General features: G+C 38.1%; 1 protein-coding gene across 4 annotated transcripts in view; it reads right to left on the bottom strand.

Annotated features, from left to right (window-relative positions):
• The window catches only part of VCL (vinculin), a 108,363-nt gene that overhangs the window by 61,771 nt on the left and 25,775 nt on the right, over positions 1-20,817 (bottom strand). For all 4 annotated transcript variants that reach the window (XM_043925024.1, XM_043925025.1, XM_043925026.1 and 1 more), the window contains exon 2: positions 6,706-6,776. In XM_043925024.1, coding sequence (XP_043780959.1) covers positions 6,706-6,776 — 71 coding nt within the window. The remainder of the gene's footprint in view (positions 1-6,705; positions 6,777-20,817) is intronic.

Below are 20,817 nucleotides of genomic sequence, written 5' to 3'. Positions count from 1 at the left end.
TACTACTTTTGGTCAGAAGAGACCTAAATGAAGTGTAAGCATGTTTAAATCCTTTAGAAAGTTCTTCTTTGTACATGAATATCAGTCAAGACAAAATTATATCAAATACAGACTTTAACTGTGCTTAACTAATAAAGTTTAAGGGTTAAAACAAGACAATTTCCTAGGAAATATGACTAATGGCCATTCTGTACATTTCCAATACTACATACACCCTTTTACAAAGTATTTTAGGAACATTCTTTTATTTGATAGGCATAAACATTACAATATGTTTCAAAAGTAGTCCAAACTAGTGACTCAATCCAAGTTGTGATGATTTCAAGCAGACTGTTCAGAGCAGCACTGAGACAGAGTGGCGACACTTCCCAGCTCTAAATGAAACTGTCATTTGCCTGCCAACAGACAAAAGTCATTATGCCCTTTTAAATAAGTTCACAAGACCACCTCACAAGTGACACTTTTTTACATACTCAGACACTGAACACCCCTGGATAAGAGTCAAGAACTGCCTTCCTTATCCACTTCTGCTCCATTGCAAAAATAAGAATGAAATTCCACTGTATACCGCAACAGCAATTTTTCTGAGGCAAATAAAATAGTTTGCCATAAACATTTTGTTACCTATAAGAAATCAACCTGAAGCAAATCCATGCTGACAGAAATGAATCTGGTCATTTTGACATACAGCTTACTCTCCTTCACTAACACCTACCTATTATTCACCTTGTATCGGCTATGAATCTTCCTGAAAAACCACCTTCATCTTGTCATTCTACTTACTGTTCAAGAAGTGCAAAGTTTCCCTGCACCCAACTCAAACTCCTCCACCTGGCCTCCAAGGGCTGCATCATGTGACCCAGCTACCCAAGCTTAGTTCCCATCACTCCCACTGTGACTTCCTTTCCTCACAGCCCCCATGACTGACTCATGCTATTCATTTCACCTGGAGTATTTTCCTTTCTCACCACACCTGTCCCCATTTCCAGTATGCTCCTTTTTCCCCTCCCTCTATCCTCCAAAGTCCCACTTCCTACATGAAACGTCTTCCTACCGTTTCTACCTAAAATGATAGCACTCCTCAGAACTTCTATTACAGTTGAATCAGTCTGTTTTATAGCTCTTCAATTTTAAACTTCTTAAAGCAAGAAGATCCAACCAGTCCATCCTAAAGAAGGTCAGTCCTGGGTGTTCATTGGAAGGACTGATGCTGAAGCTGAAACTCTGGTACTTTGGCTACCTCATGCGAAGAGTTGACTCATTGGAAAAGACCCTAATGCTGGGAAGGATTGGGGGCAGGAGGAGAAGGGGATGATAGAGGATGAGATGGCTGAATGGCATCACCAACTCGATGGACATGAGTTTGAGTAAGCTCCGGGAGCTGATGACAGACAGGGAGGCCTGGCGTGCTGCAATTCATGGGGTCGCAAAGAGTCGGACACGATGGAGGGACTGAACTGAACTGAAAGCATTTTCTCAAAAACCTCTTTGCAGGGACTTTCCTAGTGGTCCAGTGATTAGGAATCCACCTTCTAATGCAGAAGATACAGGTTCAATCCCTGGTCAGGGAACTAAGATCCTGCATGTCTCGGGGCAACTAAGCCCATGGTCAGCAACTGGAGAGCCCTCACACCACCAACTAGAGAAAGTCCATGTGCTACAACAAAGACCCAGTACAGCCAAAATAAATAAATATTAAAAAAGGAAATAAAAAATCTTTCTGTAATAGCAGGTCACCTTATTTACTCCATGATACACATAAGAATAAAACTCTCATATATGACCTACCCCCTTGGGTATACCTGGAATTATGCAGTTTTCAGCCACAATATCCATATTTCCACTAATTTCTCCCCCACTAAAGAAAGCATAATAAAAAGTTGGTGAAAATATTATACTCCAATAAAAGGTAAAGGGAAAAAACCGAAACCTAGTGAGTTGGAATGAGAGGGGTGTTATTATATATGTGATCTTGAATATGATCAATTTACATTGAAAAAAAACCAAGCACTTGCAAACTTTGGCACTTTATCACTATTAATAAATAATTTGTAATACGTCTTACAAGTGATCATTCATGATAAGAATGATAAAAAGTGCTATTCTATGTAGCACTTAGCACGCTACACACATAAAAAGTCATCAGTAAATACTCAATTAACCAATTAGTGTGTCTAGCCCATTAATCAATCAATTGCACATAAATATTATCACTGCTGCCACTGCCTGATAACAATGATTGATGACGATGACACAAAATACAGACATGGAGTACGGCAGCTGAATCTCTTGCTGCCAGACTCTAAAGGAACAAATGACTTCTTATAGGGTGAGTCTAACCAATATTTTAACAGTATAGCATGACCATGGCACTTCTGAAGTCTATGAAGATCACAGTTTCTATGGCAGTCATCATGCAACCCTACACCTCTTGTGCAACAGTGTGGCTATTAATGAAATCTTCAGTAAAATTAGTAAATTGTAAACTCTATCTGCCAGTGCAGTCAGGGATCAGATAACTTTTGCTCCACCCAAGAGCAAGTCTTCCTGTGACAACGCAAATCTTGTTCTATATTAAAATGGCCCTCAGTTTTATAACAACAAATTGCCCAGCATTAGAAGTCCCTTACCAACAGTTACAACCCAAATGTATAATCTTTAACTGATACTAAAACATTCTATGACATTCCAGCATGCCCCTTTAATTGTCAGTTACACAAATAGACTATGATTTGATTTTGAGACCCCCCCCCCACAAAAGCTGATAAAGTCAAAGAATCTGAAAATGACATATCTTTCCCTAAAAACATCTCTACATCTACATCTGATTGTTTAGGTATAAATCCATGTATAGATCATCAGTCTTCTGTTTTCTTCAGCCCTGACATTTTAACAATCTAGAAGAGACTGATCTAAGAATAAATTTTTAAACTTATTTTTTAGTGTTCCCAAAGCAGACACTAATTTAGAAATTCTTGTGAAAGTGTAGGCAGAGGAAGCTCCAGTCTATCATGCCCTGGAAACTTCCAAACATCAACCAAACAGCCCAAAAGAATGTCCTACTCAACAGTTCCAAGGATGTCATTAATTGCTTCCATCTGTTTCCCGCTCTGTCCTCTCCCCATCCTAGTCAAGGCATCTACTAAAGCTATTTTTTGCTTCATTTTGCATTCAAAAGAAAAGCATAAAGAGGCCTGATGTTTTAAACTACAGAATATTTATTTTTCTCTATATCTGGTTGATAACCACAGTCATATTATTTCTGTACACCAGGTTATTTTCAGGTAACATTTCAGAGTGTGGCATATTAAGACGTGTACTTTTAAAAAACTGCTCAGTAATTATTTCAGTTGGTCATAACACAAAGTTTTCTCCCAACTCCTCAAGGAAACCAAGGATTTCCCCCCATAGTATGATAAAGGTTAAAACCAGATGGTTTCATCCACAGATGATCCTTTCCTAAATCAATGGTTTCATTAAATGTTACACAAAGATGACTTCTAATTTGTCACTTATTCCACATTTATTGGTTAGAATTCCCCTCATCAATTAGGGCTATTAGGTTACTGTGAAATAAAGTACACACTGGAGAGAAAGGATAGTTATAATTTTTTTTCTCTTTTGATGAGAACTTTTAAGATCTACTCTTAGCAACTTTCAAATATACAATACAGTATTATTAACTATATTCACCATGCTCTACATTATATCTCCAGGACTTATTTATTTTATAACTAGAAGTCAGTGCTTTTTGACACATCCATCCACCTCCCCACCTCTGACAACCACCCATCTGTTCTCTATACCTACAAATTCATTTTTCAAAATATTCCACATACAAATCATACAATATTTGCCTTTCTTTGACTTATTTCACTTAGCATAAGCCTTCAGGGTCCATCCATGTTGTTACAAACAGCAGACTTTTCTTCTTTTCTGTGGCTGAATAATATATATCTCACATCTTCTCCATCAATTCACCCATTGATGAACACCTAGATTGTTTCCATATCTTGACTATTGTAAACAGTGCTGCAATGCACATGGGGTGCAGACAGATTTTCAAGATGAGTAATTTTGTTTCCTTAACATAAATACCCAGAAGTTGAATTGCTGGATAATGTGATAGTTCTATTTTCAATTTTTTGAGGAAGCTCTGAAAAGATAGGATAAATCCTTAACTCTTTAAATTTTCCATTATCAGAGTAAGGGCCTGGGGACCTAGTTACCACCAAGGGTGATCAATGAAGTTTTGTTTTGTTTTAAAGTTACCCACTCTTTTGAGAATGTCATCACAACTAGGGTACTCCTTAATTTTTCTAAGTCCCCAAGGAAGCCTGTGAGATAGCACACAGCATATTTCAAAAGTTTATCTCTGGAAGTGAAGTGTGAACTGTTAGTTGCTCAGTCGTGCCTGACTCTTTGCAACCCGGTGGACTGCAGCCCACCAGGCTCCTCTGTCCATGGGATTTTCCAGGCAAAGATACTGGAGTGGATTGCCATTTCCTTCTCCAGGGGATCTTCCCGACCCAGGGATTGAACCTGGGTCTCCTACACTGCAGGCAGATTCTTTACAGACTGACTTCTGGGAACAAGCAGAAATCAGTTTCCTGAAGAAATTCATTTACCAATCAAATGATATTCATAGACTTGAATGTGAAGGGTTGAAAGGAACTTTTTATAGGTTCATCAAGTCCAACTTATCAGATATTCAATCTCCCTATACACTATCTCACCATGTTCTGTACCTTCCAGGGGGTGAGGGATAAATGGGTATAAGCTAGAGTTGTGTTTTTATTATAAAGTAAACGCAAGTTTAATTATAATACATTTAACTGCCAGCATTGGACTCTTAATTACTACCATGATGATGAAATGGCACAAAAAGTAGGCTCATACTGGTTAGACCTGGAAGAAACCTAGGAGGCCACCAAGCTCAAGGAAGGCAAGTTTGAAAAGATACTCCCACAAAACAGACTGCAAAAAACAGATGCTTCTGGTACCTTACTTCCTAACACATGAACACTCTGCAGAATTAACAAAAACATAGTTCTGCAGAAGCACCCACTCAAGTAAGTCAGAAATAAGGCACCAATATGGGTGAAATTTTGCATCTGCTCAATGAAAATAATAGAACATAAGGAAGATAAAAATAAAGGAATACTTTTTGCTTTATCTTGAATTGTGATATATCATATAGATACAGAAAATTTCAAAAGCCTATGTATAATTACAAAATAACCACTCAGGTAACTGAACAGTTAAATCAAGAAACAGAACATTATTAACACTAGAAGCCCCTGCATTCCTCTCCTGATATAGCCCTCCTTTCTCATCCTCGAAACACTACTACTCAGACTTCTGTGTTATTTCTTTGTTCACCTTTCTCTTTTTACCTTACAGGCATCCTTAAACAACACAATTTATTTCTACATGGTTTTGAACTTTAAATAAATGGACTCTACAACATATGTTGAGGTGGTTAGATAGCATCACCAACTCAATGGACATGAATTTGAGCAAACTCTGGAAGATATGAAGGACAGGGAAGCCTGGCATGTTGCAGTCCATGAGGTCACCAAAAGTTGGACAGGACTTAGCGACTGAACAACAACCACCACCTATATATCTATATCTCTATCATTCACTTCCCTAATTATTTTTGAGATTCATTCTTTCTTTTAATTCATAAAATTGACCACTTTAAAATGAGATATTCTCATTCCTTTTTACTACTAATATTCAACTGATGACTATACCATGATTGTTTTTATCCATTCCAATGTAGATAGACAAGATATCATGAACAGTGTTGATATCAGTATTCTTGTATATAGATCCTAGTGTACAAGGGTATAAGTTTCTATAGGGAACATACTGGGAGGCAGTGAAATTGCCTATCTTCTGCTTTACTAATAACACATTGTTTCTCAAAGTGGTTGTACCAATTTACATTCCCAACAGCAGCATACAGGTGTTCCAGTTACTCCACATCCACACCAACAACTGTCAACATCAGACTTCTTAATTTAGGAGCTTATAATAGAACAATTTGTACTTTTCTGGTGACTAATGACATACAGCACTTTCTCATAGGTTTACTGGCTATTTGGATTTCCTCTCGTTTGAATGGCCTATTCAAATTCTTTGCCTCTTTTATTCTTTAACTGAATAGTCATCTTATTCTTAATGACTTGTAGAGGTTCTTTTTTTTTTTTGTCTTATGCATCAACCTTTACTTTTACTTAGGACTTGACTGTCATAAAGAAGCTTTAACTAATCAAAAGTTAGTAACTCTGCTTACTTTAGATAGGGTAGGTCAAAATGTTTAGAAATTTAAATTTAAAATGCTACTGAAATATGTTACAATATTTTTTTTAAGTTTGTATCTACTGTTATTTCTGAGCAAAAGTATTTAGTACATAATCCAGACTCATGCATGCTAAGATCAGAATGTTTCTAAATCATTTCCACTCTGAAAAACAAAATTCAGAAATCATAGTTTGGTTAAAAATTATGTCAAAAATATTTAATACCAATTAATAAAATCAACAGTAGAAAACTTGAGTGTTGAAAAATGAAAAACTGAAATTTCAACTGTAAACAGAGCTTTATATTTTAAAATTTCCTGCTACAATCACTATTTTTCCTTTCCTAACAAAAAGACTATTCTGCTTAGCAATAGAAGAATGTTTAATTACTTACTTAATAAATGCTGGTGGCATATCTCTCTTCAAAATCTGATCCTCAGTGGTTTGAACAGTCTCTTTTCCAACCTACAGGGAAAAAAGATTCACAGTTCAACTATAAATTCTCAGACTTTTAAAATATTACTTAAACATATGGGAAAAATCACAAATAATCTATCATTTAAGCTTCTAGATTTGAAGAAAATTTCTAGTTTTTTTTTTTTTAATTATCAGGATTGCTCCTATATTTCATTTCATAATACACTTGGATAAAAACATGGAGTGCAAACATAAAAGTATAACCCCTTCTCTAGAGTAATTAATTTGAAGGCATCATTGAGCACAGTGAGGGAAAAAAAGAAATTCATCATTGAGAATATGTATGTGTTTATTTATTTATGCTTAATCATAAACTGCCACATCTCTGAAGGACTATACGAAGTACATGAATCCAGTTAGGTGGGTTAAAATGTCTGTTCAAAAAATAATTGACATTACTGGAACTGGGAAAATATGTGAAGTAATTAGAACTCTGAAACTAGAGCCAAATATATGAAAATACACAGCTTAACTAGTAATCAACATGATGTTTTCCCTAATCATCAGTTCAGTCGCTCAGTAGTGTCCAACTCTTTGTGAGCCCGTGGACTGCAGCACGCCAGGCTTCCCTGTCCATCACCAACTCCCAGAGCTTACTCAAACTCATGTCCATCTAGTCAGTGATGCCATCCAACCATCTCATCCTCTGTCGTCCCCTTCTCCTCCCACCTTCAATCTTCCCCAGCATCAGGGTCTTTCTCAAGGAGTCAATTCTTCCCATCGGGGGGCCAAAGTATTGGAGTTTCAGCTTCAGGATCAGTCCTTCCAATGAACATTTGGGATTGACTGGTTTCATCTCCTTGCAATCCAGGGTACTCTCAAGAGTCTTCTCCAACATTACAGTTCAAAAGCATCAATTCTTTGGTGCTCAGCTTTCTTCACAGTCCAACTCTCACACCCGTACATGACTACTGGAAAAACCATAGCTTTGACTATAGGAACCTTTCTTGGTAAAGTAATGCCCCTGCATTTTAATATGCTGTCTAGGTTGGTCATAGCTTTCCTTCCAAGGAGCAAGCATCTTTTGATTTCATGGCTGCAGTCACCATCTGCAGTGATTTTGGAGCCCAAGAAAATGAAGTCTGTCACTGTTTCCATTGTTTCCCCATCTATTTGCCATGAAACAATGGGACTGGATGCAATGATCTTCATTTTTTGAATGTTGAGCTTTAAGTCAACTTTTCACTCTTCTCTTTCACTTTCATTAAAAGGCTTTCTGCCACAAGGGTGGTGTCATCTGCATATCGGATGTTATTGATATTTCTCCCAGCAATCTTGATTCCAGCTTGTGCTTCATCCAGCCTAGCATTTCATATGAGGTACTCTGCATATAAGTTAAATAAGCAGGGTGACAATATACAGCTTTGACGTACTCCTTGCCAGATTTGGAACCAGTCTGTTGTTCCACATCCAGTTCTAACTGTTGTTTCTTGACCTGCATACATATTTCTCAGGAGGCAGGTCAGGTGGTCTGGTATTCCCATCTCTTGAAGAATTTTCCACAGTTTGTTGTGATCCACACAGTCATAGAGCAACTTCAAATCATATATAATGCTACATGCTTTAATGGAACAGACAGTTTTACCCCCTGCTGGTAGCAATGTAAACTGGTACATTCTCTTTGGAAAAGCATTTGCTAATATGTGTTAAGAAATGAAACTGTCCTATCTAAGAATTCCATTTATGAGAATATACCCGATAAGCAATAATACCAAGTGTGGTAATCACAATATTTTAAAAAATATTTTTTAAAAAATTTTAAAAATAAATAAATAAATAAATATATTCACTTCCATGCTAGTTAAAAAAGCAAAAACATTTTTAAAAAACTTATCCAACAATGAGGAACATGTAATTAAATTAAGATTTATCTTTAGACTTAGTACTATGCAGCCATTAAAACAATGGTTATAAAGACATAGCACTATGGGAAAATGTTTATGATGTTATAATTCATTCAAAAGGACAAATAAAAATAATAAGTACACTATGATTAAAACAAACCCCAAAATCATTATGTATAAGGCCAAAACCCTGAAAGAATATAAAACAAAATGTGTTTATTAATGCTTGAAAAATTTGAGTGAATCTGTATCTGTATGCTCTGTCTTCTTTCTGAAATGTGAATATAAAATTTTTATTTTTTTTTTAATTTTTATCTTTTAAAAAGTAATATTAACATATTACTCTGGGTTACTTAGGTGCAATTATTTCCTATCAAATGATTTTAGTAATTATTTGTCATTTTATACCAAAATCTTTCTAAAAAGTAATGGTTAAAAAATCTTTTTAAATTTAAAATGCTGTCACATTAACCAGATTGTGTGCATCTGTACATGTATTTACTATACTACAAATGGTATGTATACTTACCCTTTCTTCAAAATCATTCCTATGTAGGGCTTGGATGTCAATTTTTCTTTAACTATATCATATTACAAAGTAATATAGAAGAAGCAAACTTTGATATAAGGGGTAGTGAAATTTATCCTTTTATCAATATAAAACTATTTAGGAATGTTAAATCACAAATATGAACCAGATATCAGTGCAGAAATTTATGAAATTTTTAAAACCCAGAGTGGAAATTTTCTCAATCCTATTATTTATTTAACTTTTTATTGAGTTTAAAGAAAAACTAGTTTAAAAAAATCCCAAATGCACAGTAAGGCAACTAAAATAAATAATACAATAAGTAATTATCAAGAATTACCAGCCAGGCATGAATTAATGAATACAAGTTTTTTTTCTCTCAAGTTAATAGCTCAGAAAAAGCAAGACACATATACCACTGTGTAATAGCCAGTGCTTTTGTAGACAATAGACAGTCTGTATCATAATAAAAGCCTTTCAGAGCAGCAGCTAGTTCTCTAGAGCTTCTCAGATCAAAACATGACAGAATATTTCCAGATGTATTGTTCACTATAGTTTCCAACAAAACTTAGCCATTCAAAAAGCTGTAGGCCATGACTTCATGAAGGAAAAGATGAAGTTCAGCAAAAAAGTCACTAGTTCATTCTAAGCATAAAGGGCTTAGAAAGATACGCACACTTAGATAAATGGCAATCCCTTTTATCTTACACACCATGTGTACACATAGAGATAGAAAGCTAGAGAGAGACAAGCGCAGAGAAAGAGTGAGCGAACTGGGGGAGTTCCTCTTAAATCTCCTTTAGAAAGTATTCAGTTATTCAACATTATTAACATTTACTGAATGCAACTGCATGTGCAGTCACTGTCTAGGTACTTTACACAGAGCAGAAGTAAAAACAAAGTTTCCTGCCCTCATGGAAATTATATCCTAGTGGGAGTAGACCGAGATAGTATACAAGTAAATATATAAAAAAACAACAACAACAAATCATGCCAGGTATTAGTAAAGATGATGCTATAAACAGTATGTGGTTGGAGTGAAAAGTGAAAGAAAGTGTAAAGTGAAAGTGTTAGTAGCTCAGCTGTGTCCAGCTTTTTGCGACCCCGTGGACTACAGCCTACCGGGTTCCTTTGTCCATGGAATTCTCCAGGCAAGAAAACTGGAGTGGGTAGCTGGGAGCCACAGAGTGGACAAAGAAGTAACATTTAGAGCTGAGACTCTGAAGCTGAAGAACTACTCATGCAGGAGCTGGGAAAGAATAATCCCGAGGGAGAAGCAAGAAAAAAGACCTGAGGCAGGAAAGTTTGGGTATACCCAAAGAGCCTTAAACAGGCCAGAGTGGCTAAAGCTCTGTGAGGAGGGGTGTGGTGATAAGGCTGGGTAAGAAGGTATGGGGGTTAGATCACAAACAGCTTTTTAAGGTCAGGTTAAGATATTTGGAATCTTTTCTAAGTACAAGAAGAAGCAGGAGAGCTAAACAAGAGACTGACTTGATCTGATTTCCTTTTTAAGTTTTGGCTGCACTGGGTGGAATCTTCCCAATTCAGGGATCAAACCCGTGTCTCCTGCACTGGCAGGTGGATTCTTAGTCACTGGGCAACCGGGAAAGTCCTGATTTGTTTTTTAAGGTCATTTTGCCTGTTATAAGGAAAAGTGATCTTTGCAGGCAAGAGGAAGCAGAATGACCAGTTAGGAGGCTACTGTAGTCATCCAGAGGAATGATAGTAGTGACTTAAAACAAGACATGAAAGTAGAAATGGAGAATTCATTTTCTTGGAAGAAGAGTTAATGGGACTTGCTCTTGGAATGGGTGAAGTAGGGACTAGGGAGTGGACTGAGAGAAAGAAAAAATTGAAATGACATGTAGGTCAATTAAGTAAAATGTCTTCAAAGGCAGCAATGCCAGAAGGCTGATATATAGCAAAGATTTAAGATAAGAAGATAAAACAATCATGAATACACCAGGCAAAACCACTGAAATAGTTTTTCAAATAGCAAGTATTCTGACCCCAGTAGAGGTAATTACTAACGAATGAATTCTATTGGGACTTCCCTAGTGGTCCAGTGGCTAAGACTGTGAGCTCCCAATGCAGGTGGCCTGGGTTCAACCCCTGGTCAGGGAACTAGATCCCACATGCCACAGCTAAAGAACCCGCATGCTTCAGTGAAGACAGAAATCACACGTGCTGCAACTAAGACCTGGCAAACCAAATAAATAAATTAATTTTTTAAATGAATTCTATTAAAATATTTTGTCTCTTTTGTAAAGATAAAGGTAAATGAAGAAGAGAAACAGACAATAAAAACATATTCAAGGGCTACTTATTTAAAAGCCATTTTTAAGTACTTAAGTGATGGGCACTAAATATTATTTTAAGCTGCATTCATAACTGCAGTGACAGTATCCATAATTGCTCTGATCTTCAATATACTCAGCCTATAATAAGGTTCCATACAATGAATCGTCCTATTTTTAAGGTGTAACACATAAAACATGTTTATGTAGAATGAATGCCATTTCTACTTGGGGAATTGATTTTGGGCAACTGCTGTCCAACAGAACTTTCCATTACGATGGAAATGCTCTATTTATATTCTGTTTCATTTGTGCCACCCAATACAGCAGCCATTAACCATGTGTGGCTACTGAGCACTTCAAATATGGCTAGTGTAAGTGAGGAACTGAATTATTACTTTTATTTCACTTTCATTAAATTTAACCTTTTTTATTAAGACTTTTTCATTGGAATATAATTGCTTTATGATAGTTTGTTCCAAATTGAGAAAGGAGTACATTAAGGCTCTATATTATCACCCTGCTTACTTAACTTAAATGCAGAGTACCTCATGTGAAATGCCAGGCTGGATGAAACACAAGCTGGAATCAAGATTGCCAGGAGAAATATCAATAACCTCAGATACGCACATGACACCACACTTATGGCAGAAAGTGAAGAAGAACTAAAGAGACTCTAGATGAAAATGAAAGAAGAGAGTGAAAAGTTGGCTTAAAACTCAACATTCAAAAAACTAAGATCGTGGCATCTGGTCCCATCACTTCATGGCAAATAGATGGGGAAATAATGGAAAGTGACAGACTTTTATTTAGGGTCCCCATATCACTGCAGTTGGTGACTGCAGCCACGAAATTAAAAGACGCTTGCTCCTTGGAAAAAAAGTTATGACCAACCTAGGTAGCATATTAAAAAGCAGAGACGTTCTTTTGCCAACAAAGGTCCATCTATTCAAAACTATGGTTTTTCCAGTAATAATGTATGGATGTGAGAGCTGGACTATAAAGAAAGCTGAGTGCCAAAGAATTGATGCTTTTGAACTGCGATGTTGGAGAAGACTCTTGAGAGTTCCTTGGACTGCAGAGATCAAACGAGTCAATCCTAAAGGCCATCAGTCCTGAATATTCATTGGAAGGACTGATTCTGAAGCTGAAACTCCAATACTTTGGCCACCTGATGCAAAGAACTGATTCATTTGAAAAGACCCTGATGCTGGGAAAGATTGAAGACAGGAGGAGAAGGGGACGACAGAGGATGAGATGGTCAGATGGCATCACTGACTCAATGGATATAAGTTTGAGCAAGCTCTGGGAGTTGGTGATGGACAGGGAAGCCTGCAGTGCTGCAGTCCATGGGGTCTCGAAGAGTCAGACACGACTGAAGGACTGAACTGAAACTGTTGTGTTAGTTTCTGTTGTACAATGAAGTGAATCAGCTCTGTGTATACAAACATATAACTCCCACTTGGACCTCCCTCCCACTCCACCCCACCCATCTAGGTCATCACAGAACACCAAGCTGAGCTCCCTAAGCTATACAGGGAGCTATTTATTTTACACATGGTAGTGCTTTATGTCTGGGATGAATTGGGAGATAGGACTATTTTTTAAACAATCGTTTTAGGTTTACAGCAAAATTAAGGAAAAGATACAAAGATTTCCTATACACTCCCTGCCCCCATACCAATTCAGTTCATTTCAGTCGCTCAGTCGTGTCTGACTCTATGCAACCCCATGGACTGCAGCACACCAGGCTTTCCTGTCCATCACCAACTCTCAGAGCCTACCCAAAGTCATGTCCATTGCGTCGGTGATGCCATCCAACCATCTCATCCTGTCATCCCCATACCAATAGCCTCCCCTATTATCAACGCCGCCCCCCCACCAGAATGGTACATTTGTTAAAACTGATGCATCTACCATTGACACATCATAATCACCCCAAATTCATAGTTTACATTACACTCCACTCTTGGTGTTATACGTTGTATGGATTTAGACACATGTATATTAACAGGTATCCATCATCATGGTATCAAGCAGGGTATTGCCCTAAAAATCCTGTGTTCTGCCTTTTCATCCCTCTCCACCCAAAACCCCTGGAAAACACTGACCTTTTTACTGTCTCTACAGTTTTGCCTTTCCCTGAACACCATATAGTTAGACTCACATGGCATGTAACCTTTTCAAATTGTCTTCTTTCATTTAATTTGAATTTATGGTAGCTGTGGCTAGCAGCTACCATACTGGACAACTTAGGTCTATGGGATTGCACTGTTTCCTAAACTGGTCTTCCTGCCTCCAGACTTCCTTAATTTACTTTCCACACATCTGCTAGATAAATGTTGCTTTTTGCCTTTGCTACTTGGTGTCTTCACAGAAGAAGGGAGCTGGGCCTGGAGAGACAGCAGTTGCCAGGCAGAGAAGAGAGGGATCAGACAAACCAAGCACAAAGAACACAGGCCAAGGCTCAGAAATGTTTGAGCACACGGTTAACTAGACAAGAAAAACAGGCTGGTGAGGCTTCAGCAAAGGAAATGAAGCTAGAAAGGCAAACTGGAGTCAGCCTAGGAAGGGCTTTGTATGCCAAGTGAAGGCAGAGAGGATTATGTAACTTAACCTGCCCATTTATTCAAAGGCTGTCATCCTTTGTTCTAGATCTGGATCTTTTCAATTCAGTGTTCCATCACTTTATCAAGTATCAAGTCAAGAACTTCAAAGAAGCCAGTTTCTAAAGTTATGCAGGACCAGAAAGGCATCTCCTATGTGTAAACAGCTGACAAAGTCTACAGAGGGGAGCCGGAGACAAAACTTCCTGTTCTTAAGCCATCAACCAGAAGATAACACTTTCCTTCTCTCTCCCCACACTATCAAAACAGAAACAGTTTCTACAGGAGCTATTTTTTTCCAAATAAAAAGAACAATTCAGAAAGGGATTCACAAAATGCCCTTTGTTAACTAGCAAGAATCTTCACGGCTCATAGGAAAACATTATTCCTGGAGATCAACGTTAATATGGGGAAGCATATGATTTCCTAATACAGGCTACAACTGAGCAAACAGGAGGGTCAGTGGTAATCTTGACAAATGCTTCCTGAACCTGTGCAGTACCAGGTCATCAAAATTCTTGACTAATTATGTCAAATATTTGTTACATACATGTTAAGAGCACATGTGTGGGAATTTGGTGATTTGATTTCTAGTTACAGCTTTTCCCAGGCAAGAATACTGGAGTAGATTACCATTTCCTGCTCCAAATAAATGACTGCTGCTGCTGCTGCTAAGTCACGTCAGTCGTGTCCGACCCTGTGCGATCCCATAGACGGCAGCCCACCAGGCTCCTCTGTCCCTGGGATTCTCCAGGCAAGAATACTGGAGTGGGTTGCCATTTCCTTCTCCAGTGCATGAAAGTGAAAAGTGAAAGTGAAGTCGCTCAGTCATGTCCGACTCTTAGCGACCCCATGGACTGCAGCCTACCAGGCTCCTCCGTCCATGGGACTTTCCAGGCAAGAGTACTTGTGACCTCAAATAAATCATAAAATTACTCAATTATTTCTTCCATACTACATGATCTCTTTAAGGGTCTCCCTTCTTGTCTACTATGTGTTGACCAAACTCTCTTTCATCTCTCTGATGAAGAAAATTTATTTTCTCTACCTTACAATCTCATTTTCTACCTCAAATTCTTTTGGTGAGCAAGAGAAGGTATAAAACAATTAATAAATACAAAATGTAAAAGCTCTCATTTCCTACACATTTTATCTGTATGTTTTATGACTGTGAGATGCCAAAAGTACATGCCTGATTTTTTTAACCTTAAAATAAGCCTTATTCCCTCTGGAAAAAAAAGACCTGTATGGTAAGGGGTTTTTTAAAAATGAATAAAAAAGAATGACATATAGGTCTTAGTTTTATATTATAATCTTAAATCCTGAGCAGGTTTTCCAGGTCAGCACTCAACAACAACCCTTTCAAAGTAATCCAGCTTTACAGTAAATACATTTTTTATGGCTTCCAAACTGAATTCCTTTGCTTAAACTCAGACTTTTTGGTTCTATTCAATGCTAAAATTATTTCTTTTATTTTCTTCTTCAGAGAATTGCTTCCAACTCTTGAGGTCCAATTCCACTTCATTCAATGAATAGGCAGTAAGTGCCAACTATGTGTCTGCTAGGTGGTGGGAAGAGAATGAGATAAGAAATAAAGCAACCTTAGACATATAAACTGAAATAATGGTAGTGAATGAGTAAAAGACCTGGGGGCATTTTTAGGGGCTTGGCAGGAAGCCTTGTTTCTTTTGAAGAGCTCTTACTTTGTTCCATAGTTAATTTAAATATCTTTTGTTCACTCTGTGACTTTAGTTCCAAGTTATTTGCAAGAAGCCTTTTGTCTTCAGCTGTTATACTCTTCTATCACCATCTACCTCAATTTGGTTCAATAATACAGAGATTTGGTTTCTTTTTAGCCAAAGGAAAAAAAAAAAAAAAGTTTGGCTGGTTCAAGTCACTTCCCAGACTAAAAAGTATGTTAATGTAGATGCCTCCCTTAGCAAGACTAAGTGTAAGAAAACTGGAAGACAAAACACAGCAAGTAGGACTTGTGTTAGTGATTTGTACTGTACAAGTGTAACTATAGAGCATAAAATTAAAATGGTGGCAGGGAGATGGTAATCAACAGAAGTTGCTAATGTAGTTAGACAAGAAGATACAAATGATGAAAACGTAACCCTAACTTACAGTTAAGGTGACAGTGGGCCGAACCAAGGTATGAGGTCAACTGACTGACCTATTGATGTGACCAGACAAGAGAATATGCATTCATCTGCCTATTAGTTTGGCTCAGTATGAGGCTGATCAATCTATTATTTGGAACAGCCATTCTGATAGGTGGTTGTTGTTGCTGAGTCACTAACAAAATGAAAAAGCAAGAAAGATATGACACCAGAACAACAACAACATGTCTGATTCTTTGCCAACCCATGGACTGTAGCCCTCCAGGCTCCTTTGCCCATGGGATTTCCCAGGCAAGAATACTGAAGCGGGTTGCCATTTCCTTTTCCAGGGGATTTTCCCAACACAGGGATCAAACACTCATCTCCTGCCTGACAGGTGGATTCTCAACTACTAAGCCACCTGGGAAGCCCATTCCGATATGCAGCCATGTCCAAAACTATGTGTGAGTCATACAAGGGTAGTGAAAATGTATGTGTCTCAATATCAGCAACACTTTTGACCGTTTTCCTACAGTGGTTGGTGATGGACTTGTGATACATCCACTCACTCACTGGTTCCTTTTGTATCATTCAAAGATGACACACCAGGGACTTCCCTGGTGGTCCAGTGGTCAAAACTCCATGCTTGCAATACAGGGGCTGGGAATTCAATCCCTGGTCAGGGAACTAAAATCCCACATGCTGCCCAGAGTGGCTAAAAAATAAAAAAATAAAAGCAGAAGCAGTGTTTAAAGAAAAAAAAATAACACACTAGAGCCAAATGTCTATTTATTTAGTTTTAAAATTTATTTTTGGCTACACTGGGTTTTCTGTGCTGCGTACAGGCTTTCCCTAGTTGCAGTGAGTGGGGCTACTCTCTAGTTGTGCAGGCTTCTCATTGCGGTGACATCTCCTGTTGTAGAGAGCATGGGCTTTGGTAGTTGTGGCTCAGGGACTTAGTTGCCATGCGGCATGTGGAATCTTCCCAGACCATGTATCTGAATTCCTAAACACTGAACCAATAGGCAAGTCCCAGAACCAGGTTTTTAAAAAGCCACATATACCAGAAAAATTAGGACTCTTTAACCTACTCTGATTTCTAACTCATTCATTTAATCAAGCATTTACTGAGAACTTCATATGTAATAGCATGCACAACACTGTGTGTGACGGGAACACAAAAAATAAGTGAGACGCAGGCCTTGCCCTTCACAGACAAGACGAATGCTTGAATAAATCATTGTAAGACAAGATAATGCTCTAACAGAGTTACATCCAAGTTTCACAGAGGAAAAGAAACTCTAAGAAGGCATAAGAGTTCTCCAGGAGTGATGGTATTTGGGGAAGAAAGAAGAGGTTTCCAATGACGGAGAAGCATATGTGAAATTATGGCCAGCTCAGGGGACAGAGACCCACCCAGCTGGAACAAAGGGTATTGGGTGGTGAAGAGGTATAGAGAGTAGGAAGCTGAAAAAACAAAAAAATGCCACACCAGGGAGGGCCCTATGTGCAATGTACTTAGATTTCATTCTCTAAAGCAGTGGGAAATTATTTTATGGTTATAAGCAAAAGACATATTAGGTTTATATTTCAACAAGAAAAACTCAGGAGAAACAATGGACCAGAGGGAGAAAAACTAGAAATACAAGTTCATTTGTTAGTTCATTTATTCAATCAAATATTTATATAACATACCATGTGCCAAGTATTAAGACAGTGATGAAGAAAATACACATGGCCCCTGACCTCAGGGAGCTTAGAGTCTCAGTAAAAGATAAACTAAAAGTGAGCTAAAGCAGCAGCAGTACAGATGGATATGAGGGCAGATGTAAGAAATCCATCTACATGACACTCAGTCCAAATAGAGGGCAACAGACATACCCAGACTTCTGACTCAAGTGACTTGGTAATGTCAGGGGAAGCACACTGACTGAAACTGCCCATCTGGCCAGGCACCATAGTAAACATTTAACGTGAGTTATTTTATGACAGGAGGTCTCGAACACGTAACTAATAAGCCACCACCAACCAGAAGAATTCGGGAAAGGTCAAAAGGAGACACCACATGTCTGACCACCTCCCAAAATCCTTCTTGCTGGCATCCATCTTGGCTAAGCAATGTGTATGCCACCAGGAAGGCCTCTAAGTCAGAATGATTGGTCAAAGACAACTAGGAAACTAATCCTATCACCATAAAACCCAAGACTGTGAGCCATGTGGCAGACCAGTTCTCCTGGGTTCTCTTACCCTACTGCTCTCTGCCCGGGTGCCCCCTCCCAATAAAATCTCTTGCTTTGTCAGCTCATGTGTCTTCTTGGACAATTCACTTCCAAGTGTTAGACAAGAGCCCACGTTTGGGCCCTGGAGCGGTCCCCCTTCCTGCTACAGTAATACCTGTAATGGAGGACGACAGCCAGCTCCAAGAGAGAAACTAATTCTTATCTATGGGATGCTCAGATGCAGATAAGCAAATGTTCAAGGAGAAATCATAGAGATGAGTGCTCAGTTTAATTGACTGGGTTGAAGAAATAGGTTGTGGCTGGTGGAAAAAATCAACTGATGAAAAGAGCTGAGAAGGGAATGTGTGAGTGCAGGGTCAAGGAATGGTAGAACTGTGTCATGAAAGCCAAAGGGATAGAGTTTCAAAAAAGTGAAAAATAGTCTCAACTCTAGAGAAAGGTTAATGGTTTCCAGTACATTTACAGAGTTGTACAACCATCACCAGTATATTGTCACCCTGCTTATTCAACTTACATGCAGAATACATCATGTGAAATACTGGGCTGGATGAAGTACAAGCTGAAATCAAGATTGCCTGGAAAAATACCATTAACGTCAGATATGCAGATGACACCACCCTAATGGCAGAAAGTGAAGAGGAACTAAAGAGCCTCTTGATGAAGGTGAAAGAGGAGAGTGAAAAAGTTTGCTTAAAACTTAACATTCAAAAAACTAAGATACAGCATCCGGTTCCACCACTTCATGGCAAATAGTTGGGAAAAAATAGAAACAGTGACAGACCTTATTTTCTTGGGTTCCAAAATCACTATGAACAGTGACAGCAGCCATGAAATTAAGACACTTGCTCCTTGGAAGAAAAGCTATGACAAATCTGAACAGCATATGAAAAAGCAGAAACATCACTTTGCCAACAAAGGCCCATATAGTCAAAGCTGTGGTCTTTCCGGTAGTCATGTATGAATGTGAGAGTTGAACCATAAAGAAGGCTGAACACCGAAGAATTGATGCTTTCAAACTGTGGTGCTAGAGAAGACTCCTGAGAGTCCCTTGGAGAGCAAGGAGATCAAACCAGTCAATCCTAAAGGAAATCAGTCCTGAATATTCACTGGATGCTGAAGCTGAAGCTCCAATACTTTGGCCACCTAATGCGAAGAGCTGACTCACTGGAAAAGACCCTGATGCTGGTAAAGATTGAGGGCAGGAGCAGAAGGGGGCGACAGAGGATGAGATGCTTGGATGGCATCATCAACTCAATGGACATGAGTTTGAGCAAACTCGGAAGACAATTAAAAGACAGCAAAGCCTAACATGCTGCAGTCCATGAGGTCGCAAAGAGTTCGACAAGACTGAATAACACCACCACAACCATCACCACAATCAATTTTTTAACATTTTCATCACCCCAAAAAGAAACTGATTAGCAGCCACCCCCTTCATTTATCCCCAACCCTTTCCCACCTCCATCCAGCCTTAGGCAACCACTAATCTACTTTCTGTCTCTATAGATTTGTCTAGTGTAGGTATTTGATATAAATGAAATCATACAATATGTGGTCTTTAATGAATGGTTTCTTTCATATTGTAGCATGTATCAGTACTTCATTGTTTTTCTTGACAAATAGTTTTCTATTGTATGGTTATACTACATTTTTATTATCACTCATCAGCTGATGGACATCTATATTATTTCCACTGTAGCTATTATGAACAATGATACTATGAACATTAGTGTAAATGTTTTTGTGTGGACATATATTTTCATTTCTCTTGAGTAGATACCTAGATATAGAATTAATTGCTGGATCATTCCCACAAGCAATGTATGAGAGTTCAAATTTCTCCACATCCTTGGCAATACTTGTTATCATTTGCCTTTCTTATTACTATAGTCATTCTAGTACAGTGGTGTCTCACTATGGTTTTAATTTGCATGTTCCTAATGGCTAATTATGTTGAACATCACTACATGTGCTTATTGACCATATACATATCTTCTTTGAAGAAATGTCTATCTAAACCCATTATTCAGGGGAATTCCCTGGCAGTCTGTTGGTTAGGACTTTCCATTTTCACTGCCAAGGACAGGGAACTAAGATCCCACAAACCAAGTTGCACAACCAATAAATAAATAAAAATAATAAATTCTTGACTCATATTTTAATTGGTTGATATGTCCTTTGCAAACACTTCCTCCCCGTCTGTGAGTCTTCTTTTCACTTTCTTGATAGTGTCTTTTGCAACACAAAAGCTTTTAATTTTGATGAAGTTCAATTTATCTTTTTGTTTTGTTGCTTGTGCTTTTGATAAAATATCTTAGGTTTTGCCTAACCAAGGTCAAAAAGACTTACTCCTCTTTATTTTTTTATTTATAATTTAAGCTCTTATATTTAGGTCCATGATTTGTTTGGTA

This window comes from Cervus elaphus, chromosome 15, assembly GCF_910594005.1.
Source record: "Cervus elaphus chromosome 15, mCerEla1.1, whole genome shotgun sequence".
Classification (NCBI taxonomy): Eukaryota; Metazoa; Chordata; class Mammalia; order Artiodactyla; family Cervidae; genus Cervus; species Cervus elaphus.
This window is presented reverse-complemented; position numbering and strand designations above follow the sequence as displayed.